This window comes from Leuciscus leuciscus, assembly GCF_965113295.1.
Source record: "Leuciscus leuciscus genome assembly, chromosome: 12".
Taxonomy (NCBI): domain Eukaryota; kingdom Metazoa; phylum Chordata; class Actinopteri; order Cypriniformes; family Leuciscidae; genus Leuciscus; species Leuciscus leuciscus.
The window spans coordinates 9,117,834-9,145,244 of NC_138736.1; the positions used below are offsets into that span (position 1 = coordinate 9,117,834).

General features: G+C 40.2%; 1 protein-coding gene across 15 annotated transcripts in view; it reads left to right on the top strand.

The window, feature by feature from the left end:
• macf1a (microtubule actin crosslinking factor 1a) overlaps window positions 1-27,411 on the top strand; it is a 165,943-nt gene that overhangs the window by 92,610 nt on the left and 45,922 nt on the right. For 13 of the 15 annotated variants that reach the window (XM_082187008.1, XM_082187009.1, XM_082186997.1 and 10 more), the window contains 24 exons: window positions 1,168-8,277; window positions 8,363-8,518; window positions 9,362-9,577; window positions 9,672-9,821; window positions 9,905-10,216; window positions 11,483-11,632; window positions 11,782-12,015; window positions 12,105-12,275; window positions 12,643-12,984; window positions 13,080-13,271; window positions 13,364-13,540; window positions 13,705-13,828; window positions 14,802-15,001; window positions 15,099-15,416; window positions 15,515-15,681; window positions 17,001-17,157; window positions 17,256-17,367; window positions 18,570-18,632; window positions 19,698-19,936; window positions 20,125-20,254; window positions 20,840-21,039; window positions 21,572-22,079; window positions 22,602-23,596; window positions 24,950-25,450. In XM_082187008.1, coding sequence (XP_082043134.1) covers window positions 1,168-8,277; window positions 8,363-8,518; window positions 9,362-9,577; window positions 9,672-9,821; window positions 9,905-10,216; window positions 11,483-11,632; window positions 11,782-12,015; window positions 12,105-12,275; window positions 12,643-12,984; window positions 13,080-13,271; window positions 13,364-13,540; window positions 13,705-13,828; window positions 14,802-15,001; window positions 15,099-15,416; window positions 15,515-15,681; window positions 17,001-17,157; window positions 17,256-17,367; window positions 18,570-18,632; window positions 19,698-19,936; window positions 20,125-20,254; window positions 20,840-21,039; window positions 21,572-22,079; window positions 22,602-23,596; window positions 24,950-25,450 — 12,924 coding nt within the window. The remainder of the gene's footprint in view (window positions 1-1,167; window positions 8,278-8,362; window positions 8,519-9,361; window positions 9,578-9,671; window positions 9,822-9,904; window positions 10,217-11,482; window positions 11,633-11,781; window positions 12,016-12,104; window positions 12,276-12,642; window positions 12,985-13,079; window positions 13,272-13,363; window positions 13,541-13,704; window positions 13,829-14,801; window positions 15,002-15,098; window positions 15,417-15,514; window positions 15,682-17,000; window positions 17,158-17,255; window positions 17,368-18,569; window positions 18,633-19,697; window positions 19,937-20,124; window positions 20,255-20,839; window positions 21,040-21,571; window positions 22,080-22,601; window positions 23,597-24,949; window positions 25,451-27,411) is intronic. The other 2 variants (XM_082187005.1, XM_082187002.1) reach the window with 2 other exon arrangements.

Consider the following 27,411-nt stretch of genomic DNA (forward strand, 5'->3'; position numbering starts at 1 on the left):
GTTCAAATTGTAGTTTAGCTTTGTTATTTTTATTTTTTACATTTCATTTGAATAAGGCACAGGTAAACATGTAAATGTAAAGGCATAAATGTCATTACATTCATATTGTTTTGTCGCCATTTGCAGTCACAAACATTGTGTGGAACTGTGCACTCATACATCAGTCATTAAGTAGTGATTACTGTGTGTACAATGGTGTGTTTGTGTTTGAATGGCCCAAAGTTAAAGATATAAACAAGATAGATTCATCAGAAAGCAGTGGTCAAAAGATTTTCCTAGGGATTGGTATAGACTGAGCACAAAAAGCCAGCTAAACCTCCACCTCACTGTTTGAGCATGATGTGTCCAGATCACAGCTATATGTTTGTTTGTTTGTCTGTGTGTCTGTATGTGTGATATTGTCTGTTTTCAGTCCATGTGTTTAATACTGTATTTCTTTGTGAAATTTAATCAGCATTTTGCTTCAAAATCACTAACAGCTGCCGGGAGAAAATGTAAGACATCAAACTGTTAGTCGGAATACAGGACTATCCTTAGTTGATAAATAATTGAAAATGTGTATTTACCAACTAAGATCATATTCATGGGTAAGTCTCAAAACATATTTAAAAAAACAATGCATATGAAAATAGGTAATAGAGGTATGAAAGTAGTCTGTTAGTCAGTCCCGGGCAGCATATCAGGCAGCTGGAGTGTGGCATGCAGATCGCTAACATCCGGCTTCTCACCCTATTGCGCCTCAATTAATAGGGCCGAATCCTCGGTCTATCAGTGTGTGTGCATACCACCCCACACGGTAAGTAGTGCTTGCTTTCTCTCTTACTTTTGCTTTCTTTCTGACCTAGCAATATGTTCTCAAGATTTCTATCTGTTTTTTTCTTTGTCTTGTATTTTTGCATATTTTTTTCACACTGCAATGCTGAGCTGTTGTGTTTTTTGTGTATAATAAATAAATAAAAATTATACTTTGCAATTTTTGTACATTTTTCTTTATACTCATGAATAATGCATGAATGTTAGCATTAAGATGATGATTGCTTCTTATGTTGACTTAAGTTACTCCAACTATGGTGGCGGGCATTTTTCTCTTTCCCTCCTAGTTAAATTTAGAATAAAAATAACTAAATAAGAACCATTCTTAAAATTATGATTTTTATCTTTCCATAGGATCAGAAAGTCATCGCTGGAGTAATTGACCTTGGCACCATGGAAACCTTTCCAGTTTTTCAGGCAGCACAGCGTGGCCTCATAGATCAAGACACCTGTCATGTACTGTTAGAGGCACAGGTTGTCATGGGTGGTCTACTTCAGCCTGCCTCCCCTGATTACCTGTCATTAGATAAAGGTCGTTCCAGTGGTTTAATTGATAAACATGCCTACCAATCACTGAAAGATTTAGAGACTGCCCTTTGTCTTGTCAACACAGCAAAATTTGCTGAGTGTCAGGAATTACCAGTAGCCACTGCTGTGAAAGAAGGTGTCATAAAGGAGCTGGTGGGGCTCCGTATACTTGAACTGCAGATAAGCACAGGCGGCATGAAGGTTGGTTCCAATGGAGAAATGATCAGCCTGGATAATGCAAGACAGAAGGGATTGCTATCCACCGATCTTTGTCAAAAGCTGCAGTCCTGTCTTTACCGACGAGAACTTATTGATCCAAATACAGCAGAAAAACTAAGTCTGGTTGACTTTCAACAGCGTTGTGTTTTCAATCAGGAGACGGGTCTGCACTTTTTTCCAATTAAACAGAAGCCAGGAGGAACTGTCTGCTTAAGTTCTGGCAGAAAGGTGGGAATATTCCATGCTGTTCAAGAGGGCCTCATTGACCGCCATGTCACAGTTCGACTTCTGGAGGCTCAGTTGTTTGCTGGAGGTATCACAGATCCCCGGTCAGGACACAGATTGACTGTTAATGAGGCTGTCCGACATGGCCTGATGGATCAGGACTTGGCCTGCACCCTCATGACACGACAGCTTCAAGCAGGGGGAATAATAGATCCAGTCAGTGGGGACCGTCTAGAGCTGGATGAGGCCATTCAAAGAGACCTCCTCTCTCCTCGCATAGCCTTACGTGTACTGGAATCTCTACAATCTTTTGCAGTAATACTGTGGCCAGAATCAGGAGAGCTGCTTCCTGTAAGTGAGGCGCTTCAGCAGGGTGTTGTCAGTAGAGAGCTTGCTGCAAAAGCCCTGAGAAAACGTCATTCTGTTGGTGCAGTATATCTGCCTGAGAGTGGACAGGTGGTCCCTCTGCATCAAGCTGAGAAGATACTTCATCCTCAGGCAGTGGAGATCCTAAAACAGACCCAGGTTCCAGATGTCCTTTCCCATGTGACTCAGTCAAGTTCCTCATATATGAAGCAGTTGAGTTCAGGATCTGCCTATTCTTCATCACCCCCTGCCTCATGTGCAGGTTTCAATTATGATTTTTCCATCACAGAGGAAGGCAGGTCAGAAGAGCAGGTTCAAAACCAACTTCTCACTCAAGTTATGACTCACAGCTACATTGATGCTCACTCAGGAGAACGTCTAGTACTACTAGAACCAGAATTGGTTGAACTACTATGTGAAAAAGTTAAAACCACAAACCTTGCCAGACCAGTCCAACACAAAATGTCTGACAACATTAGAGTTACGGTGGACAGCATAGCTATGAGTGGGATTGAAAAGGATTTGGAAGAAATTGAAGAACCAAAAATTCTACAGTATAAAATTGCCTGCAAGGACTCCTATATGGAAGAGACTATAGAAGTGGCAGGGGAAGATATTGCACCCTTGGTGGCCAGTGAAAGAAACTCTATAGAGCCTTTGGTTTTGCAAAATAAATGTCAGTCTTCAGAAGAGTTTGGACAACCCAAGATAAAAGGTAAAATTGCCTGCAAGATCACTAATATAGGAGAGACAATGGAAAGAACAGAAGAAGATCTTGCACCGATGACAGAAACAAACAGAGCCTTTATAGTGTCTTCAAATGAAGTGATTCGGCAAGAAAAAGTTTTGTCCTCGAGAGACTACGTAGATGTAAAAGATGACATTGACAGAAAGAACACTGAGATGAGTAAGACTATAGAAGGAGCAGGGGAAGATCTTGCATGCTTGACAGACACAGACAGAATTTTTATTGAGCCTTCACATGCGGAGGTTTGGCAAGAGAAAGTTTTGTCATCAAGAGAATGTAAAGAACCCAAAATTAAAAAAGATGAATTTGAGAGCAAGGCTGATGTGGTTGAGACTGTCAAAAGAGCAGAGCCTTCACATAAAGTGGACTGGCAAGAGAAAGTTCTGTCACCAGGAAGAAATGAAAAACCCAAGTTGTTAAAAGGTAAAATAGCTTGGATGGACACTGCAATACAGAGTGAGACATTAGAAAGAGCAAAGGAAGATCTTGCACCCTTGACAGGAGCAGCCAGATCTTTTATAGAGCCTTTACATAAAGAGAAAGTTCTGTCATCAGGACATTATAAAGAGCCCAAGATTAAAAAAGAAACTGCCAACGAGACTAACTTGAGTGAGACAAAAGAAAGACAAGAGGAAGATGTTTCAGCTTTGACAGGCTCAGAAAAACCATTTATAGAGCCTATGCATGAAGTTGTTTGGCAAGAGAAAGTTCTATCATCAGGACAAAATGAAGAACCAATGATTCTAAAAGGTAAAATTGCCTGCAAGAACACTGATATGGGCGAGAGTATTGAAAGAACAGAGGAAGATCTTGCACCCTTGACAGGCACAGAGGGAAATTTAATGGAGGTCTGTCAAGAGAAAGTTCTGTCATCAGGAAAATGTGATAAACCTAAGGTTAAAAAAGATGAAATGAACACTGAAATGGGTGAGACTGTAATAGAATCAAAGGAAGACATTCCAACCTTGACAGGCACAGAAAGAGCCTTTATAGAGCCTTCACAAGAAGAGTACTGGCAAAAGAAAGTTCTGTCATCTGATCAATATGAAGAAACCAAGATTAAAACAAAAGAAATTGCCAGCAAGAAGACAGATATGGGCAAGACTATAAAAAGGACAGAGGAGCATCTTGCACCCTCGACAGGGACAGGCCAAACCTTAATAGTGCCTTTGCATGCAAGCTCAACCCTACCAAAGAATATATCAGATAAAGGGACGTTTTCTCAAAATCAAATTATAGATTCTACACTAAATGAATCTAAAAATAAGCAAACACTTGAGCTGGAACAAGCAGAGAGTAGTGGGATATTTCTAGAGATGACTGAGCAAAAATCATTTGACATAGGTGAAAGCAGTGCACACTCTTCAGTCCAAGATACTGTAAAATTAGGACAATATGATACGCTAAATGTCAAGTCAGATGAAGTCAAGACTGCAAAACAGTCAGAGGAACTAAAGAAAATGATTGAACAAGAGGTAAATAAAGACATCTTTGATAAACCTGATAAAGATGAGAAATTAGACCCTTCAGAAATTAAGACTTTGTCTGTGGAAGTAAGTGATGATGATGTGAAGCTTGAGAGTATGGCTATGGAACTGCAACAAGGTGGTTTTGTAAGTGTAGGTGGCCAAAAAGTTCTCTTGGATGAAGCTCTGGCACAGGGTTTGCTTCCAGGGCACACTGCTATTAAGCTTATGAAAAAAGCTGGTCTCTTTAATGGTTTTCTGGATAGTAATGCCTGTAAGTCCCTTAGTGTTGAGGATGTGATGCAAGAAGGCCTGTTGGATGAGGACTTGATGACCTGTGTATTTCATTCAGAAAAGATTTTTGCCGGTGTCATTGATGTGGAGCGTGGTCGCCTCTGCTCAATTAAGGATGCTGCTGAAGCTGGCCTGTTGGACTCCGATACAGCTGCTCATCTCCTTGAAGCCCAGGTTGTGTCAGGGGGAATAGTTGACCTGCAAAGAGACAAGAAGGTATCAGTTACCCTTGCAGCCAACCTTGGGTTAATTGAAGAGGGTAGGAAGGAGAAGCTTCTTACTTTGGAAAAGTCATGTCGGGGAAAATGTGCAGATCCAAATGCAATGCAAACCAAGTTGGCGCTACAGTTACAAATGAAAGGGGTGGTGGACCCAAAAACCAAAAAGACAGTCTCACTGGAACAAGCTCTTCAGAGTGGCATAATTGGTCAAGATGTGGCTCAGACAATTTTAAGTCAGCAGATTGCAGAAGGTGGCATTGTGCATCATGGCTCTGGTGTTCGCCTCACTGTTGTGGATGCACTTGACCTGGGTCTCATGGATCACACAATTGCTCCAAAGTTAAAAGCACTGGAAAAGGCTTTCAAAGGCCAGGCACCAACTAATTTAGATCCAGACGCTTCACTTCTTCAAGCATCTACAGGTTCCATTTATGATGATGCATCAAAAAGCAGGCTTACTCTGAGTGAAGCTGTTTCTAAAGGCCTTCTAGATGATGAAACGGCAAATAAAGCTATGGAGTTACCCAATGTGAAAAGCGGATTGTTAGACCCTCATAACGCTCGTATTGTGCCCTACTCTGAGCTGATAAACCAGGGTAAAATTGACATTGCGACAGGACAGAGATTCCTTGAAGTGAGGCCTTTCAGAGGTGTTCCACATAAACAAACTAATGAAATGATGACCTTACCACAGGCAATTAAAGCAGGCCAAGTGGATCCCATACCTGCAGCAAGAGTATTGCAGAGTCAAGCAGATACGGGGGGTATCATTAACATTTACAGTGGAGAGCGTTTGCCTCTTCTAGAGGCTATAAATAAAGGCTTAGTTGATAAAGACATGGCTAAATGTATTGCAACAAATCAAGTCTTAAAAGGGGGGCTGCTCAATCCAGCAAGTGGACAGAAGGTCCCCAGCATCACTGAGGCAATTGGATATGGGCTTATATCCACAGAAATGGCTGCTAAACTTCAATATGACATGTGCCATTTAGATGAAAATGAGATGAAAAGTTCCAAAATATCAGCCTCCTCAACAAATGGAACCCCTTGTCCTCTTCTTCCTGAGATGGTATCAGATCAGGTCAGTCCTACTAATATGTTACCTGAGAAAAATCTGTTGAGTATACCACCGCCATCACCATATCTTAGAGAGGCTGAAATAAAAGATACAGATCTTCTAAAAAAAGAGGAGCTTGAACTGGACGTCGGTCCTGATTCAGAAAGCAAGGAACAATTGGTTGATGCAGTGATGGAGGACAGAAATGATGCATCTTTGGAGGTCCTGACTGAATTTACATTGAAAGCAGAGAAAAGACTTCAGCAGGCCATTAAAGAGATAAAGCCTACAAAAAGCAAAGATATAAATTCACAGCCAATCCAAAGCCCTGAGCAACCCCAAGATATTTCTGAGATAAAATGGCAAAAGCTGGAAGTTAAGGACTCAACAGCTTCACATGACCACACAATAGAGATGGAAATCCAGAGGCAGACAGTCAATGAATCTGCAATTTCTATGGCTATTTTCTCAGAAAGCACTGATAACAGCAAGGCACCAGTCCCATCTACAGAGCAAACAAAAGGAAAGACAGAGATCCAAAGGCAGACCGTAAGTGAGCCTGCAACCTCTAAAGCCATTTTTGCAGACAGTGATGATGGCTTGCAAAACAAGGAACAAAACCCATCTTTAGAGCAGATAGAAGGGCATAGTTTTAAGCCAGAAGCAGATCAGTTGTTGTCCAAAGCAGAGGAAATCAAGGACAGGCAGAAGACTGGTTTGGATCCTTGTGTTTCTACATCCACAAAAACAGTTAAGGTACCAGGAAAGAAGAAAGGCAGAGGGAAAAATGGTAAGCAAGCTAAAATAGAAAATGCTGAAAAGCCACAAGTTTCAGACACCTCAGCCAGACTTTTACCTATAGAAAAAGGAGAGGTTGATGGACAAGACAGCTTTACCACTAGTCAGAAGCCTATTATGAAAGATGACAAAGAGAAGGTGATCGAGGTACAGCTATCAGAGACAACCCATGCAAGTGGTGGTATTGCACCTGTGCCAGAGAGCGATGAGAATGTGCAAGGCAAAGATTTGGAAATGGGGATGGATAGAACTTCTAATGAAACTAAGACCCCCAAACATGAGTCTGATCATGAAAACATTGCAAATCAGAAAGAGAAAACTCTAACACAGCATAGTGTCACAATTAGAAAAAAAACAGACCCGGGTCAGGAAGCTATTGAGGTATTTAAGGACCTTGGCACAGAGATATCAGAAAAGAAGAGGAAGAAGAAAAGCAAAAGTAAAAAAGCTAAGCAAGTGTTTATTGAAGGAGAAGAGAAAAGAGATGATGAGATTCATAAAGAGCAGAAGACTGTGATCCCTGAGGCCCAACCTCAAAGCAATCAGTCAGAGGAGAAAGAAAGTGAGAAGTGTGAACTTGAGAAAGCCAACCAGGCAATGGCACAGAAGGAAATACTTTTGATGAAAGCTAAGGAAAGCATTCTTAGGAAGGTGTTTGAGCGAGGGGTGAGTGAAAAACAAGCTGCTGAAGAATTAGAAGCAATGCGTCAACTAGCCAATAATGGAGAACGCCGCAAGGCCACCCAAGAGGAGACTTTTATAGAAAAGACAAGCATTAAGCCTCCTCAAAGTAAAGAGGAGGACAATAAACTACAGCAAGCGGGACAAGAAATTAAAGAAAGGGTTGAAAGGTCAGTGCCAAACATTGCAAAGGATGTTCTACCTGGGTCTGATACCGATGCATGCTCCTCAGCTAAAAAACAGGAAGAAGATCGACATGACAAGTGTGCAAACACCGGATTAAGTGTGGATGATATGAATCAGAATATTCCATCTAAGAAGACCTCTAATGACATTGTAGATATAAACCAGAAAGAACTGGTTCCAATCCAGAATTTAGAAGGGGAAAACAAAGAAAGAACAGCCGAAGAACAAAGCATTGAGCCATTATATACAGAAGATGAAAAGTTGATAGACCCTAAGATTAAACTGACCTTGCCATCAAGCACTGCAGTGACTGACAGTGAAGTTGCTAAATCAGCACCCCTCAAATGTGTCCCAGTAGTGAAGGTCTCCAAAGAGCTTCTGTCAAATGAGGTGTGTACTCCATTACAAAGCGCCAAAACAGCAATGAAGAAGGTAAGCAATGAAGTTCATCAAGAAAGAGACAAGGAGCCCCCTTTCAGTGATTATGAAGCCACAGATAAACCTATTCAAGAATGTACAATTCCTGGACTACCCCTTATGGAGGTGATCCCAGAGTCTGATACCACACAGAAAGAAGATGTGGAGGAATATGCAGAGGGTTTAGTGGAGAGGCGGCCTGAAGAAATTCAGATAAATACTGAACAAATAAGCAGGGACACTACAAAAGCTAGCAAGGTAAAAAATAAAGATTTTTCTTGACTTTTTTTATTGCAAATACTGTTTACTTGATTCTTTTGAATGATTTTCCCTTTATTTTCAGTCCTCACTTGCACGCCAAGAGTGTTTAGAGCATGACCAACAGATTGTGGCCTTTCTCTCCATGGTAAGACACATCGAAGTCCGCCTTAAGCAGCAGCAACAACAGTCTGTTGGTCGAAGTCTCTCCACACTGGATGACATAATCAGACAGACAGAGGTACAAGCTTTATATTACAGCAAAATGTTTGATGTAACAGGTTCACCCACAATTGAAAATTCTGTCATCATTTACTCATCCTCTGTCGTTCCAAACCCATAAGACTTCGACAGAGATCTTTGAAACACAAATGAAGATATTTTTTTATGAAACTTCGAAAAAGAGATCGTAAAGCTAATCCACATGAATTGCGCAGTTTAGACCAAAGTTTATGAAGAGACATGATCGCTTTATATGCTGAACAGATTAAACTCAGGCTTTTATTCACATATAAACATTTATCAGTGCACACATCAGATCTGGTAAACAGAAGCTCAAGCATGTTCGCTTGACATGTGAGAACCAATGAGGTTCATTCTTGTGTTACGCGGCACATTTAAAGCTTCCGCAAGAGGTTTGTTCTCGTGCATCAAGCAGGTTCAGTTGACCTTCTGTTTATGTTCGCTGATCAATGTTTATTGTGTTTATTGTTTAATGTATATGTGAATTAAAAAAGTCTAAATTCAATATGTTCGTAATTTTAAAGTGCTTGTGTCTCTTCAGAAAATTACTTGGACTAAACCACTCAATTCATATGGATTAGTTTTATGATCTCTTTATGAACTTTTTGAAGCATCAGAGTGGTAGTTGGGTAGCGTTCAAGGGAGGGACAGAAATCGTTCATATTTCGTAAAAAAAAAAAATCTTTATTTGTGTTCCGAAGATGAATGAAAGTCTAATGGGTTTGGAACAACATAAGGGTGAGTAATTCATTTCATGAAAATGTTTTATGTAATTTAACATTTTGGTCAACTATCCCTTTAAACTAAAAAGGGCTGTATTTTCATTAAATTCTTTTTTCAGGTTCTTTTCCTGGAAATTTCTGACTTGGAACCGGAAGTGCACAAGGAGACTAAAGCTGCCACACAGTTACTGGAGTCTCACCCTCAGGATGTACCTCCTCAGCTGCTTATGGCCCTGAACAAAGATGGGCGGAACCTAGCCCGGACTTACAGTGCATCCAGGGACCTTGCCAAGAATACTTTGCTGGGGTTACAAGCACAACGTGATGCACAAAACGTAAGAAAAATTCATACACATTTTAGTTTAGAGGTTTTTCCATGCCAGAGCAGTTTCTTTTAAATCTCTTTGCACGGTTTTTATATTTTTGCAGGAAGCTGTAAGCAGTCAGCTGAAATCTTTGGAAGAGCAAATTGACAAACTTCTCAGGTGGCTTAAGGAGACTGAGACACAAATGCAGGAAGAAACAGGGGTAGATGGACTGACATTGGCAGAAATCACTCGTAAACAACAGTTGTGCAAGGTAAAACATCAACAGTGATAATTGTAGTTATAGTGATGGTATCTTTTTCAGTCTTTCATTTTTCTTTTTTTTTCCCCCTACAGCATATACAGAATTCTCTCGCTGCACGATCCAATGAAGTCAGCAATGTGGCTTTCAATATTCAGGTGTTTATCTCTGAGCATGCACAGGACTTGCTGCCTGATCAGAGCAGGCATCTCCTTGGACAGCTGGAGAAGCTACAGAGGGTCTTTCACCAGGCTGTTGGTCTCAGTCATGCCAGGGCAGAGGCACTATCAGCTCAGCAGGCGATAGAGAATGAACGAATGAAGAAAGAACTGAGAGAAAAAGAAGAGAAAATGGAAAAAGAAAAAGAAGAGAAAATGGAAAAAGAGAGACAAACAAGGGATAGAGAGGTTTGCAAACAGATGAATAACTGCTTGTGCTGCTATTTTAAGAGCAAGAATATTCCATTTTACTTTTAACTTAACTGATTCACAATCATTCAGTTGTGATAAAGGAAAATGAATAATGATAAAAGGAAAACCACACTACTGATGCATGTATGAATACTTGTTAGCATGAATGCTGCATTTTAAAATCAAAATGATCTTCATGTGCATGTACATTTTAGTATGTTCTACTTGTTCAGTTAACTTTATAGAGCCAGTATTGCTGATAATGCTGATCTTTTGTTTCAATAATGCTTCTGCGGGACTCCACAATAATGACTTGTGTTTGCTGGCCCAGTTAAGACAGTAGATTAGATTTCTAGTTGCCTAACATATTTTTATATATGTCAAGAAAAATAAGTTAACATAATAAGAAATCTTTATATAATGTTAAATTCATTTATTAAGTGATATTTATATTTATTCAGAAATACAACAACAAAATTGTTGCAATTATAAATTTACAATTATACCTGAAAAATGTACAGCTAAAATATATTGGAAATGTATATCTATACAGTACATACTGTGCATATGCTATGCATATGCTACTGTCACAATATTCATACTTCACCTTCACACTTTTTTTTAGTAAATTATGCCATGTGGTGCAAAATCTTAATGCTTTTGAACATGTATATAATTCTCAACCCATTCTAACTGATGGTTTCAGTACTATCCCAAGTCACAGTTTTGACAAAACCTCATGCATGTTATCCAGCTAGATAACTATACCTTATTTAAATAAACATATTTCTTTATTGTTGAGCCCTGTTCTATAGCCACCTGCATTTCAAACTTGAGTTTGCTAGCTGCCTGTGTATGAACATAACATGTGTGTATTAACCTGTCTGCCTTGCTCTTACAGATTGCCTCAGAAGACACATTTGGAAAAGGCTAAGATTTAAATGTAGCCTCACTGTATAGCTTGCTTGTTTTTTTAGAGAGGAAAATATCCAGCTTTTATTTTTTGTCCTAAGGTCTTTGTTATTGTTCTGCTTCACTGGCCTGTTGTGTGTTTTTGGGTGCTTTGTGTGATGACTTTGGACACATCATGCTCAACGAGTGTACATTGTTTACTTTGTGTGAAACCTGGCATATTTATAATTGTGAGAGTTTGATGGGGTTAAAAGAAATATATGATGAGCACTTAATTATGATTATAATAGACCAAATGCAAAACTTTTTTCCCTTCACTTTTCTTACTCCCTTTCTTATGATGGGATATAGGTTGTGCAGCAGCAGAAGGCAGAATGCTCTCAAAAACTGGAGAATCTCACAATGTGGTTGGCGGGGGCTGCCAGCCTCCTGGCAAATCAGAAAGTTGGGGTCGAGTCAGATGACGTGAACGCGTTACAGCAGAAGCAAAGAGAGCTAAAGGTGAGAAAAAGAGACGCATCTGACATTTACTTATCTATTGTCTGAGAAGTATTAATGTATGATTACTGGCAAAAGAGGGGTGGGATATGCATCTTTAGTACACAGTATTTTACATTAAACATTGTTACTGTTTGTACCTTTAACTATAGGAGGCGGAGAAGGACCTTCAGATCAAAAGTGACTTGTTGACTGATACTATCCGCTCAGTGGAGGAGTTCCTGTCTGACCGGGGTGACAGTCTGAGTCCTGAAGAGAGGGCTAAACTACAAGGGGCTCTTTCACAAATGAAGGAGCAGCACAGCTCACTTACAAAATCAATCCAGTCCTCACTTGCTCAAGTAGACACTGCCATTGTCACAACACAGCAGCAGAACACACAAAGAGTAAGCTGTTCACATATCATTTCTTTTTCAATTTGTTTGCATGTATTATTCATTTTTTTACTCATTGTCATGTTTTGCTTCTGCCCAAGGCTAAAGCAGAGGAGCAGATGCAGGAGACACAGGAAAGTATAGATACACTGCTCAGAGAATTGTCATCATTGGACGACTCAAAGAGGAGGTCATTTGGTGACACCGTCACTGACACCCCGACATCAGTAACACAAGAGAATGCTCTGAATTCTCACAGAGACGTGCTTCAGGTCAGATTCTTAAATCAATGTTAATAATTCTCGATGTTTTCTCAATATCTCAATAATTCACAATGTTTTACCAATATGGTAACTCCATTCTAAAGTGCATTAATGTTCTCAGTTCTAAAGTAAGTTCAGTCAGTTTTAGAGTTGTTAAGTAAGTTTACTCAGGTCTATAGTTCAGTTTTAATGTTGTAAATTAAGCTTAGTTAATTCTAAAGTCAGTTTCAAAGCAAGTTCAGTTGTAAAAGTTCTAATGTCAATATTAAAGTCAGTTTTCAAGAATATTCAGTCAATTCTAAAGATTTCAGTTTAGTCAGTCAAGTTTGCAGTGCTGTCTTCCCTTTGACATTTTGGCTTTTCTATATTGCACCAGACCGAGCTGCAGCAGTTACAAGCCCAACAGGCTCACCTTCAGCAGGTGGCCCAGTCTGTCCGCTCCCTCCTGGAGCAACCCGACTCCAGTGTGCCACCAGAGGAGAAACAACGCTTGCAAGCAAAGCTGGACCGACTACAGAGTCAGCATCAGGAGCGTCTCCAGAACTGTCAGGACAGACTGAGGCGGGTAGATGCCCTCACAGACGAGTTTGCTAAGTTTGTGCAGGAGCATGGAAACCTGGGAACATGGCTTGATCAGAGTGAGCAAGAGCTGCATTCACTTGGGGAAGGGGAAACGGATGGAAAAGGCCTAAAAGACAGGATAGAGGAGCACAAAAAGGTATCAAAATATACTGATGGTGATGTCTAACATTACAAATGTACTTCAGGATGTGTACTTCAGGACTTTAAGAATGTGTTTCTCTGTGTTTTCAGCTTGCAGAAGATGTCATCTGTCACAAAGCAGACCTGCGTTTTGTGACTATCTCTGGTCAGAAGGTTCTGGATTCTGTCCAGGGGGCCCTGGAGAGGGGGGGCAGTACTGATCCAACTCTGGAGGAAACCAGACAGCTAGTGAGTGTCAAGCTCCAAGATGCCACACAGCGCTACAATTCCTTACACAGCAAGGTGGGTACAAAACAGAGCCTCATATTCTCTCAGTCTGCAATGACATATAACGTACTGAAGACATGCTGAATGATTTGTGTTCTGTCTTTCAGTCCTCAGAACTTGGCACCCGTCTCTCGGGTCTCCAGGAGCGATACCAGCACTACCAAGATGAGGCTGGTTCTTTAGACTCCTGGCTGAGCTCTCGGGAGCAAAATCAGAGTGTGTTTAAACCCAGCGGAGAGCAAACAGACACCCAGACATTGCAGCGCACTCTCAGTACTGTACAGGTTGGATTATTTATTCTTTTCTGGTTAAAATATTTAAGGAAAGCTCACAAACAATTTTACCAGATAGATAAACTAATGGAAATTAAACTAAGCAAAATTTCGTTTCCAATAGGAATCCTCCTGATTAATTAGCTTTTTTTCTCTCTTTTGCTGTCTTCTCTCAGCTGTTGCAGGATGAGTTGGCAGAGCGTTCGGTACAGCTTGAGAAGGTCAAGAGAGCAGGAAAAGATCTGGTCAGCACTCAGGAATCCCCAACTCTCAAAAATGCAGATGTTAACAATATTACAGGTAATTTCATTCTTACTACCAGGAAATAACTTGCAAAAAGGAGGTTCATTAAAAAAACAGAACGTACACTACAACTGAAAGGTTTAGTGCCTAAGATTTATTAAGTGTTTTTTAAAAGTTCCTTATGCTTACCAAGGCTGCATTTATTTGATCAAAAATAAAGTAAAAACAGTAATAATGTGGAATACTACAATACAAAATGACTGCTGTCTATTTTAATATATTGTAATATGTAATTAGTGCTTCCAGTGCGTAGCGCTGAAACCCTATTGTAATTGTAAGAATTGTATTATTATTATTAATAGATAATAGGTCAAACCGTAAGGCCTAGAGACCTGAAACTTGGAGGTTTGGGAAGTACTCCCCCAGTCTACTCTGGGCCTTGCTCTGATCAGCCAGACGGTGGCGCTACAGTGACCAAAACAAAAAAAATGAAGGCAAATGGCCATAACTTTTGAACCTTTTGTCACAGACTCAAGTGTCCTGCAACATTTCAGTCGTACATTTATTAGTACCTGTTCAGTACATGTCTAGCAATGTATGTTTATGTTGAAATATAATTAAATAACGGGTTTTATTTGTTTGGTTTTTTAAACATCTATCAAATTGGCTAGTATGATTTATATTTCACACTTCAGAAATTCCATTAAGGGTTTTGAGATTGAGACAGCCCTTAAAATGGCAGACTCCCTGATCAGTGCCCTGAATACTGAACTAGGGAACTGATTGAGACGCACCTTATGTCTTTTTGAGCGTGTTTCACAACTCTCTGGAATATTAATTTTCGATTGGTCAATCAATGCACTCTGATGTCAAAGTATTTTATGATTGAAAGTATAATTTTCAGTTATCATTACAAAATAAACCCTTAGAAGTAATACAAGACTTGATCTCTATTTTATTTTGTGCTAATGACCTGTACACTTTACATTATTCCTTGCATATAATTTAATCTTCCTATTGGTTATTACAGATGCTTTGGAAAAGCGCCTTGAAACCCTGTCTGATTCAGTATCAGTGAGAGCCAAACAGCTTCAAACAGCCGTTGCCCAATCAGTCAGCGTTCAGGAGGGTCTTAATGCACTGCTGGCGTGGTTAGATGGCCTACCGTTATCACCTGGATCAGTCCAGCCCACTGCTCAAGCAGTTCAGGATGCCCTGACACAAAATCAGGTATTTTGTTAACTGTACCATCATAATCATCAGTATCAGAGATCTTTAACCAGAACTTGTTTTATATAAACATGGCGCTTCCCCCGCCCCCCCACAGAAAATACGTCAGGAGCTTCTTTCGAGGCAGGGGAGCGTGGATGCCACCTCGGACTCTGTGTCCAAGCTCCTGAAGTCTGCAGATGCATCGACAGCATCTGGCCTGCAGGGGGCACTGCAGGACTTGAGTCAGCGCTACACAGCAGCCCAGGCCAAGCAAGCAGATAGAGAGACTGAGTTGCGGGGACTTTTGCCCAAGTTGGAGAGTTTTGAGCGCCAGAGCGCAGACCTCCGCAGCTTCACGCAGAGTCGAGAAAGGGCTCTCAGCCCAGTAGGCCAACCGGACTGCAGTGTGGATGACTACAGGCAGACCATAGAGGTTAGAGAATTAGGCCACAGATTTACATACTTTCTGAAAGATTACATGTTATTGGCCGATGTCTGAAGGTGTCATCATTTGTCTCTTTTTCATTAAAGGAGGTGAAATCAGAAGTTACCCAAGAGTCGAGTCAATTAAAAGCATTTGTTGAGCTTGGTTCCGAGCTAAGCCAATCTGGGATCCTTGCCAATGTACAAAGCCTTCTGGACACAACCAAGGAGGTTTCTGAGGACTTTGCACACTTGGAATCTAATGTCAATGAGAGGTGAGTGGAAAGAGCTGTGAAAACATTATCTTGCACCAGTGTTGTTTAGTGTTTTTTGTTTTGTTTTTTTCTGTTTTTGTTAATATTTTGAATTAGCTTTTATTCTTATATTTTCATTTTTCATTAGTTTAATTTTTAGTCATTTTAATTTAGAGTTTTTGTTGTTGTAATATTGCTATTTAGGTTTACTTTATTTTTATTTCAGTTTTAGGTTTAGTTGCTTCAACTTAATCTTATTTTAGTTTGAACATTTCTAGTTTAGTTTAGTTTAGTTTCCAAGTTTTTCTTCTAAAACTTTTATTTTATTTCAGCTTTATTTAAAAAAAATAAAAAAAAATTGTTTTAATTAACAGTGATATCCCTGTTTTCCACATATAACTTCTTTGTTCAGACTGGAAGTAGAATTAATGCTGTTATCAAATTCAGGATATTGTAATATTGTCCCCCTCAATGTCTTTGGCAACTATAAGCCATTAGCACAATAGTGAGTTTGTTCCAAGCTATTCTCTGCAATAGTTTCATTGTGAAATGTGGTGCCCTACCAACTCTAATTGCTTTGACATTTGACATGTGACAAAAATAAGAGGCTGAATGCTTTCTGCCATAAAAAAAAAATAGAATCATGCTAACCCAATCTGACAGCACTGTATCCGCTGTTATAGAAACCATTTGGCCACATCCCTCCTTAAGATGACATACTGGGGCTCTAGGCATTTAAATGTACTTCCAGAGGACTCATAAAAGAGTTAGTCATGTGTTCAAGTCTAAATCCACTCCACATATCTCTAGGAATACTTGTGAGTGAGAAGTGGGATTATTATAATATAAACTATATGTAAATGGTAGCATGTTAGGACATGACCTTCGACTCGCTGCTGCTAACATTGGTAGAAGGCATGCTGGCCTGGAGTGGAGTCTGGCTCTGGGTTATATCCCACACAATGTCCTGATCTATCACCATGACCTAAAATAGTAGCATCTAGTGTTGCCATATTAATAGGAGGCATAGTTAGCCAAAGATGTCTGGTACTGTATGTTTAAAAGAGATTTTTCTGTTATGGTGGTTTAAAAGACCAATTTCTGCTGTTAAAGGTGTACTCTGAATTGTATTTTATTTTTCATTAAAAACATTTTACATTAAGAAAGGAATAAGACATTTAAAAAATAAGATCAAGTGGGCTCACAAAAGCCGGTTTATTTTACGTGGAACAAGTCGCCTCATTGGAGCCAGCATTGTGAATACTCACCATTAACAAAATCTAATCAAATCAGTTTTTTCATAGTTCATATTCATCTAACTTGCTCTGTGTCCTTCACAGATTTGATTCCATCCAGAGCTGCGTTCAGCAACTGGCGGAGTTTCGCTCGCGCTCTGGCTCCCTCCTCAGGTGGCTGCAGTCGGTACAAGAGCAACTTCCTGCCAAAGAGCCCAACCTAAGCACAGAAGGCCTGCAGAGAAGAGCACAGCAGCTTAAAGTAGGGCTGTAATTCTCTCTATTTACAGTGTTCTGACATCAGTTTCTGTTTTTAGTGAGGTGAGCTTTAATTAACATGTCTTATAAATTTGCTTGTAGGATTTGCTCTCAGAATGGGAGACCCAAGGAAGCCAAGTTCAGGAGTTAAACAAGACCAGTTCACAACTTGAGAACTTGATTATTAACATCACAGCCCCCAAAAACAAGGCTGGTAAGAAGAACAACATTGTGGAGTTTCAGGGCTAATGTTCCTTTTCTTTGTCTGTAGCTATTACACCTAAAACTGAAAACTCTGTCATCATTTACTCACCTTCATGTCATTCAAAACCAGTTTGACTTTCTTTCTTCTAGGGAAAAGAAAATGCAAACTTATAGATCCTGGCCACAAGAATAATAGCATTAATTTCTTATCTTTTTTTCCTTAATTATCCCAAACATTTGAATGCCAGTGTATCATGGTTTCCACAAATGTTAAGTATTAAGCAGCACAACTGTTTTCAACATTGATAATAAAAAATAAAAAATGTTTCTTGAGCAGCAAATTAGCATATTAGAATGATTTCTTAAGGATCATGTGACACAGAAGACTGCAGTAATGGGTGCAGGAAATGTTTAAATATATTGAAATAACTATTGTAATAATATTTCACAATATTACTTTTTGGTCCCACTTTATATTAAGTGGCTTTAAGTACTATGTATTTACAATGTACTTATTGTGTTCATGTTGTATTGTAAAACACTTTTGCTGCTATTGAGGTGGAATACGAGTTAGAATAGGGACAGGTTTGGTGGTATGGTTATGTTTAAGGGTGAGTTAAGGTGTAAGAGAAGGTCAACAGTGTAATTATACATGTAATTACATAAATTAATTACATCTGTAATTACATGAAATACATATAAGTACAATATAAAAACATGTATGTACACAATAAGTCCATTGTATCAAATTATTAATTTCAATGTAAGTACATTGTACTTAAAGCGACTTAATATAAAGTGGGACCTACTTTTTTTACTGTATTTTTGATCAAATAAATGCAACCTTTGTGTTTTTATGATTATTTTTTATGGTGCTTTTGCATTCTTTTTGATGCATAATAATAGATCCTTTCCCTGTTCATTTGTTGTTGCATGGAAAAGAGTGACCAGTACATTATTCAAATTTGCTCCATGGAAGACAGAAAGTCATACAGGTCTGGAATGACATGAGGGTGACTTTTTGGCTGAAGTATCACATCTACCACCTTCCAGACTACTGATTTTGAGCATATTATGTTTGTATATGTGGCTCTGTGTTTAAATCCTCTGTGTTGAGTTTGTCTAGCTGCTTGTGTGTGCTTGTGCTGCTCCAGCATGCCTGTGAATTATTGTGGCATTGTCTGAGCGTGTGTCTGTGTGTCTTTCTCCCAGGTGTTTCCCAGCTCAATGGTGCTTCCAGCCCCAACAGTGTTAATGGCATTCACACCTGTAAAGGTGAGCTTCCTCCACACCTTTAGCCAGTGAGCTGTGCAGCATCCTTATCTCTGGAGTCTTTTCTCTATTAGTCATTTGCATTTTCCGTTTCACCCCCAGGCGCGATAACTCCACATCTCTCTTCCTCACCCTTTCACTCACTCTCCCTATTTTTCTTTGCATTGCTTCTTGTCCTGTTTTGTTAGTTTGCTTTCTAAGTATGTGCAGATTGGTGTCATCTGTCTTTGTGCATATGACCAATTTGTCCAATCATTTAAGCTTTCTTTGACACTGGCGCAGTGCACATAAATCTGATACAAAGGACTGTTCAGACTATCTTTTTGCAAGTAATCTGTTTGTTCAGACAGTGTAGTCATTATCTAGTGTATTGATTCCCATTGTAACGCTTTGACAAAACTGGAAGAGAGTGCAGCTGTCACAAGGTATGTTTCCAGCCACCTACTTTTATGTGAATTTTGGGATATCGCATAAAAAACACTAGATGGAAGCACCAAGAGGCACATCAATTCTAAAAATGCACAAAAAATAACGTATGCGCTCAGTTGAGGCGGATACATTTTTATCCGATAAAGAGACATGCACATAAACTATGATGGAAACACATTTACATAATAAATCACTCGATGCGAAGATGTGATTGATTGGGTAACTGGACTAACCAGCAGACCAGTTTCATTGCACAGCATTTCAAATGTAAGTTGATCATTCTGCAATGCCTCAGCCAAACTGTCATCAAAATGATTTGGTTTAATTCCCTCCCAGAATTCTCACAATTGCGTTGCCAAACACCAGGCATCCAAACGCAAAAGAAAGAGCCACAGTGGCTTTCCCAATTGCAACTTCCATTCTTATTACAGATATATTGCGCCAACTTCCCAGGAAGTGACGATTTTGTTCTCTTGAACACATTTATTCACAAATGTCTCTTTATTCGCAAATGTTTTATGCAATATTCAAATTGTTAAATAAGTTAAATTTGCAAATACCACAAACATGATGCAGTTTTAAACTATTTGGCCTGCTCTGACTGTGCTTGCGTCAACATTTCTTCGCTCTTACCCTCAGACTTGACTGAGATCCAGGTGGCAGTGGCAGATGTGAACTGCAAGTATGAGCAGCTGGGCAGTGACCTGAGGGAGAGGAAGGGTAGGCAAGACGCCTCTCTTGACCTGCGGCAGAAGGCCAGGCAGAGCACTGAGGCTCTCGTCCAGTGGCTAGGCCCCCGTGAACAGAGCCTGGCACAAGGGCAGACCGCCTCTCCCTCACGGCCAGAGGTGGTGCGTGCTCAAGCCCAAGAGACCAAGGTAACATCTTAAGAGAATTGAGTACTTGACAGGGGTATCAAACTGCAGACCCCCACAAATTATTTATCCTTAAATCCAGCCAGCAAATATATTTTCATTTTATTTTTGCTTTTTATGTTATCCCATAGTTTAAAAAAACATTTGATTCCATGTGATTGATGAGCTGAAAGATAGGTGTCTGTGTCCAGGTTTTACTTACTGAGCTTGCCGAGCATTCTGGGAAAGTGGAGGATCTCAAGAACATTCTGAAGCAGCTAATAAAAGATAATCCAGAGTCTCCTGAAGCTGAGACATGGAAACGTCAGCTTGAAGACATAGGTCAGTGAAGTGTTTTTAAATGTGGTGTCCTTGCATACAGTGTTTTTAAATGCATTTCCATTTGTTGGACTTTGTCCCTATACCAATAAGTGCATTAATATTCATATGTTGGTCACAAGGCGAGAGTTTGGTACAGAAAATGGAAGACTGAAAATAATGTAATGTCCAAGAAGAGCTCTGATCTTGTCTTTTCCAGATCAAATATCCTGAACTTTTGCTATAAAACATGTTAAAGCATTCCATTTGTTGTCGAAGTGCAACCTGTTCAGGGAATTTCTTTTATCCATTGTGCTTCATTTAAACAGAATAAACAAATCTCAGACAATTGACTGGTCCTTTCTGCGAGTCACTAGAAATGATCAAAAATGCTCTTTGAAAAGAAAAGAAAAAGTCTGCCTGAATGAACAGGAAATCAAGGGAACCAAGATTGCTTTGTGTGCATTATCATAATTCTCTGTGGTTCTTGCTACGTTTAGTATCTAAGTAACTATTCGCAGTCACTCAAGTATATTTTAGATTCATGATTTCTAAATCATTAAAATTGGTCTTTGTGATATTTGTTCTAAATATTGCCCTCTCTTCTAGACTCACGGTGGACGAAAGCCAATCAGAATGCAGCACTGAGGCAGACTGAATTGGAGGCGTGTGCTGATAGGCTGGGTAGTTTTGCAGCAGCAGCCAGTCAATTAGGACCTTGGCTACGAGAAAAAGAGCTGATGATGAGTGTATTAGGCCCACTGAGTATCGATCCCAACATGCTCAACACACAGAAACAGCAAGTGCAGGTAAACAGGTTTTTAATGATATTCTTCCCGTTTTGTCTACCAAATTACCCTCCTGGACAACAAATCTATGACCGTCACAGTATAGGGGTCTTTACACAATATTCATTAAATACAGGCTGTTAAATACAATCTAAAACACTGAAAGTGTTACATTGTAGAGTACCATAGAAAAATTCCACCTTTAAATGTAGTCCTACTTCAAAAGAACAATTTAGACACCCTTACTGATAAGGTTTTTTTCTTTCTTTTTTTCACGGAATAGTTCATGTAAATGTTTATTAAAACATTTTTATCATTGGATATCACCTGTGCCTATAAAGAGTTGTTTCTGATGAAGACATTGTGCTGTTTTATTAATAATAAACTTTTTAGAGCTGTGCTGGCATCTATCCAGTGTGTGGACATCTATTCTTTAAGTTTTCAATCAATATCATGCCTTTCATTGACATTATTTTTTTTTTACATTTTGTACTCAAAACGAATTGCTTTCACCACCAGTAGTCAATTTAAATGTATTTCTTTATCCCGTCAGTTCATGCTACGTGAGTTTAAGACGCGGCAACCCCAGTTTGACCAGCTGACTCAGGCGGCAGAGGGAATCCTCTCTCCGACTGGAGACGAGGGTTCTAGAGATGCACAGGACCTAGAGGAGGTGAGGCAGGAGCTGGCAGACATTTCACAGCAGTGGGGAGACCTCACCTCTCGCCTCACGGGCCGCTCGCAGAAGATCGACCAGGCACAGGGAACCAGCGAGCACTACCTGGCCCTTCTCAGGGAGCTCTCTCAGAGTGTGGCCAATCTAGGCGAGAGGCTAGATGCGCAGGCCTCTCTAAGCGCTCAACCCGAAGCCCTACGCCGTAGGCTTCAGGAAACAGGGGAGATCCGCTCTGAGCTGGAACAGAGACGGGGTCAACTGGCCCAGGCTGAGCAGCTGTGTGAGGAGCTCAGCACAATTGTGGCCGAACCGTATCTCAGAGATGAGTTACACAAGAGACTGGAGAGTGTGAGCGGCCCCCTCAAGAACCTAGAAGAACGGGCTGGTGAGTAACATTTACTGAAATGCAGGGTCAGAAATGAACTTTTCCATTAAGGGGCAATATTTGCCCACTGGAATTTGAATCAAATTTATAATTACTGTATTAAATGTATTTGTGTTGTCTTTTATTTAAAATAATTATATTAACCAATTATTTAAATCAATTAGAATACTATAGACTGTTACCAATAAAATTGTATCAACATCAACAAAAGCCATTTTACACTGCAAAGGTAGAAAAGAAGCTGCATCTGACATGGCATTAATGTTCATGGAAAGGTGGAATACATGTATTTACACACAAACTGCATAATGTAAATAGACTACATAAATGTATTTATAATACTATTTATTATTATATAAACTTTAGTAGTAATTGATTTAGTTTAACTGTGCAGAGACTTTTCTGTTAGTTTTGGTGGCATCTCTGCTCCAAACCCCAATAATCTCTCACCCTGCCATAATATATGGTTTTGTGCATGTACTGTATATAATAGTAACCATCCCTCTCACTGCTGTCTTTCAGCTGATGGCTTGTCCCAGCTGCAGGCCGCCCTTTCCAGCACTCAACAGTTCCAACAGATGTTTGACGAGCTTCGTGGCTGGTTGGATGGGCAGGCTGGGAGTCACACAGCTGGTATTTCTGAAGCTCTCCCTTGCCAACCTGACACTCTGAAGACCCTTCTCGCCCAACAAGAGGATCTCCAGCGAGCCATGGCACAACAACGTGGATCCTATGAGCTCATCCAGGCCGAGGGGGCATCTCTACTGGCATCCCTCCCTGCTGGAGATGAGCGATTAGCCCTACAGACTCGATTAAATACCTTACGGCAAGACTGGGAGGCCATGAACCAACAGATCACTGAGAAACACTGTCGAATAAAAGAAACGCTGGCCCGTGCTGAGCTGTACCAACAACATCGCAATGAGCTTGTACCTTGGGTTGCCGAATGTGAGGAAAGGGAGGCAGAGATCCACCCATCGCTGGATCCCACCGCCTTAGACGAGGCTTTGCAAAAGGCTAGACAGTTGAGTCTGGACTTAGATCGTCGTCGCCCCCTCTTAGAGTCTCTGAACACGGCAGCAGATCAGCTGCTGGAGCAGAGCTGCGTTGGTGAAGAGGAAGTGAGGGATGAAAAGGCTCAGCTTAATCGCAGGACAGACAGCCTCTCTGAGCGACTACAGGGACGCACGGCTCAGCTAGAAGAGTTGGGGAGCAGACTGAAGGAGTTTGAAGATGGCAGACTGGCTGTGGAGAGAAGGCTCGAAGCAGCCAAGCATCAGATCGAGGTTCAAGAGGCACTTGGGCCGCAAGCTTGTAGCAACAAAAGCCTGGATCGTTTGCGTAGCCAACAGGAACTGTTAAACTCTGTACAGCCACAGGTGGTGTACCTGCGAAACCTGGCTCAGGGGCTGCTGCAGGACGCACCCGAGATATCCGGGGCCGGCGAAGATGGCGGCCAGAGGCTAATGCAGCAAGCTCGTGATACCGAAAAAGAGTTTGAAGAAGTTACTGAGAAGGTGAGAGAATCTGCACATGATCAGGAGCCTCTGGAATGTGTCAGGACTCAGGCGGTAGTTGGGATATATATATAACCTGATCTGTAGTTTATGTCTGCGCTCATGCCGTATATGCTAAATACGACTTTTACAAGTCTTTTTTTTACTGTTGGTCCAGATTTGTCTTGTTCATTTTTAATAGTTTGTAGTCAAAAGTGTAACATTACCATTCCTGTTATGCAATACCTTTTGAACTCTTAACTTATATATGTACAATATATATGCATAATAGGAATGGTAATGTTACACTTTTGACTACAAACTATTAAAAATGAAAAAGACAAATCTGGACCAACAGTAAAAAAAAGGACTTGTAAAGTTGTATTTAGCATATACAGCATGAGCGCAGACATAAACTACAGATCAGGTTATATATATATCCCAACTACCGCCTGAGTCCTGACACATTCCAATATACATATATAAGTATATACATATACACCAGACTTTCAGAAATATCCTGTGGTCAAGCTCAGATACTTGACATTTTTTACTATAATTTTATATAAAATTATTCACATAATGGCAAGAAAATATTCAGGATAACACCTAAATCAACTCACTTGTATTTATATAGCGCTTTATACAATACACATTGTTTGAAAGCAGCTTTTGAGGGCTAAACTGGAAAATAATGATTCAATTATGCAAACAGAGTTCAAATCTGCTGTAAAGCACCTCTAAAAATAAAATAGTGTGACTGTTCAGCTGAGGTCAGTTCGGTGTTGATTCAGTTCGATTCAATAACTTTGTAAAGATCATCAAATATGAAATGAGTTCAATTCATATATTAAGCGGCTCTGTAGAAAACAGTGATGTCATCGTCCAGCTCAGTTGGGTTCGGTTAAATGATAGAAATCAAGAGGAAAGGTTGTTATTGTGAAATTGTTATTGTTTGTTATTGTTGTTACTCATTTTAGGGAAATATGTTTAAATTGTTACTTATTATATTAATATAAAAATATTTAAACAAAACATTTAGAAACATATGATTGCGCATAGGGGTGCAATCATAGGGGTGGTGGCGCAATGGATAAGACACATGCCTTTGGCGTGAGAGACCCGGGTTCGAATCCACTGTGAGACACCAATGTGTCCCTGAGCAAGACACTTAACCCCTAGTTGCTCCAGAGGCGTGCGACCTCTGACATACATAGCAATTGTAAGTCGCTTTGGATAAGAGCGTCAGCTAAATGAATAAATGTAAAATGTAAATGTAAATATGATTGGGTAATAAACATCCACTGCATAGTAGAAATGGCCCACAATCTCAGCTCCATTTACCTGCATGTGTCCCCTTTCTTTTCCCTACAGACTGAGCAATGCTGCTCATCCTTGGAGTCCCGGTTGCAGGGCGTGGGAGAGGTCCAGTCACATGTTCGAGACATTTTCTCCCGCCTGTCTGATTTGGATGATGAGCTGGACAGCCTTAGCCCTGTGGGTCGAGATGCTGATTCCTTAGCTTCGCAGGCTGACGCTGTCAGGGGCTTCCTGAGCCGACTTGATGCCCTCCGTGCCGAGCTGGAGGGTCATGGTGGGGAATGCACAACTATGCTGCGTAGAGAGGGGAGCTCTCCTGATCTTCTGGCCCTCAGGAGAGAAACCGAAGCCCTAAACCGGCAGGCAGGCAAGCTGACAGAACGAGGCCAGAACCGTCTGGCACTCATAGAAGCAGCAGAAGAACGTGTTAAGGAGTTCTACGCCCGACTGGCTGACCTACAGGGGTTGTTGGGACGGGCAGAGGAGGTGCTGAACACACAGGCCGTCGTGGGGACAGAAGTGGAGGTCATTAAACAGCAACTTCAAGAATTCAAGGTAGGAAAATATTTAGCAAACTGTATATTTGTGTGTGTACTGTAGCTTTCATTTGCAATATCAGATTCCATTGTGTGCTAACCACTGTTAGCTAACAATATTCATATGCCACAGGAGGTTCTAAGGCTTCAGTCTCAGAGGGGCTCAACCTGCCTACCTAAGCATGAGCTCATGTGGCACAGTCTTGTTTTTCTCAATATCTAAACAAGGTCTAGCAAAGCCCTCGTCATGCAAAATGTGGTTTACCGAAGTATGACGTGTTCCTGAATCAGACACCCTACACCTAAATTCAGTGGGCAATGTTTAGCAGATGATGCAGGATGATGTTCCTGAACCAGCAAAGGCTTTTGATCCAGGAACATGTCCTAATTGTGGAAATCACATGCATGTATTTACATATACATGCACTTAAAATGTGATTAGAAAGAAAGCTCCAGGTTTGTTGAGCTTGTTTGTAGGGATGCACTATTTGGACAATTTATTTTTTATTATTACTAAATAAAAGATTAAACAAAAAAGAAATATTACTATTGTAATATTTCACAGTAAAATAAAATAAAATAAAATTGTATTTAAGAAAAATAATATCAAGCTTTAATTGTGGTGGTAAATCCAAGGAAGCCCCCTCTCTTTTGTTGACAACTGCTGGTTTATAAGCACTTTTTACAAGTGCTACGTTCCCAAATGCACATAAACGTATCACTCTATGCATATATTTATTTATTTAATCACAACTTTTGCAATTTTAATAATCACACAACTTTTGCAATTTAGTAATCACACACTAAGCCATATTGTGATTTCGGTTTTATTTTGATCAATAATGCAGCTACATTAGGCTCATGTTTGTTATGAGCTTAGCAGGAATGTTTTCATTGACTATGCAGTTTCTCAGGTGGACCCATTTGCAGCTTAAAACCTACAGAGCAATCTGAATTCAGGTGCACACTCTCGGAGCTCTTGCCCCTCAAATGTGTGTTTAAAAGAGAAAAGCAAGGAAAATGTGTCAAGATCTGTGTGGTACTTTTAATATTTGTATTACTGCAGGGTGAAAGCACTATCCCTTGATAAATCCTCCTTTCCCAACATGTTCTTGCTGTTTTCCTCCTATCCTCTCTGACGGTGGCGAGAGAATAAGGTGAGACATGTCAGCTCTTACTTAGAGTGGGCTGCTCGAGTTCACCTTTCCTCCCGTCCGTCTGATGAAATGTCTTTATCTCTCTTACTCATGCCTCTTGAGGGTGGTGAAAGAAAGGAGAGTGTGAGAGTAAAGAGGTGTAGGTGGAAGTGGGAAGGATTGGAGATGAGGAAATGACGGATGTAGTGGGCGTCCGAGACCTCCAGGAGCAGCAGAGTGAATCAGTGCTATAGAAAATATGTCTTGCTGAGACTGAATCATTCCTTCCTCTGCCATGTTTGATTGCTCAGCAACAACAGTATGAGGAGTTTAAAAGACTCAGTGGTATTGAAGTAGTCGAGTGACCTTTAACTGAACATTTGAAGATTTTAAATGGCAGCATTTATCATCAAAGACTTTTAGAAGTTCTTTGAATTTGGGATAAAGGGTGAAATTTGTCATTGTGTCATTTGTGTTCTTCAGAGACTTTATAATTTCATGCGAGGTAAATCTTCCATTGTGGGTTTTTTTCATTTTCTTGTTTCTTTTTTTTTCATAGTACTGCATCCCTCTGTTCAGTGCTAACACTGAGAGCTCATTAATGATGTCACCACTGTGATGGACACTGAGATAAATCTGACCACACAACTAATCTGTGTCAGCCCACTGTGTCAGCCCACTGTGTCAGCCCACTGTGTCAATATGGAAGCGTAAGAAGGGAGGAAAAAAAGACAAAAGAGCTGGGGACACTTTGCTGTTTATCAGTCATGTGAAGAGACAATAAAATAGTTTTAGATATACTAGCAGATTTATTTATATTAGTAGTGTTCAAAGGTTTGGGGTT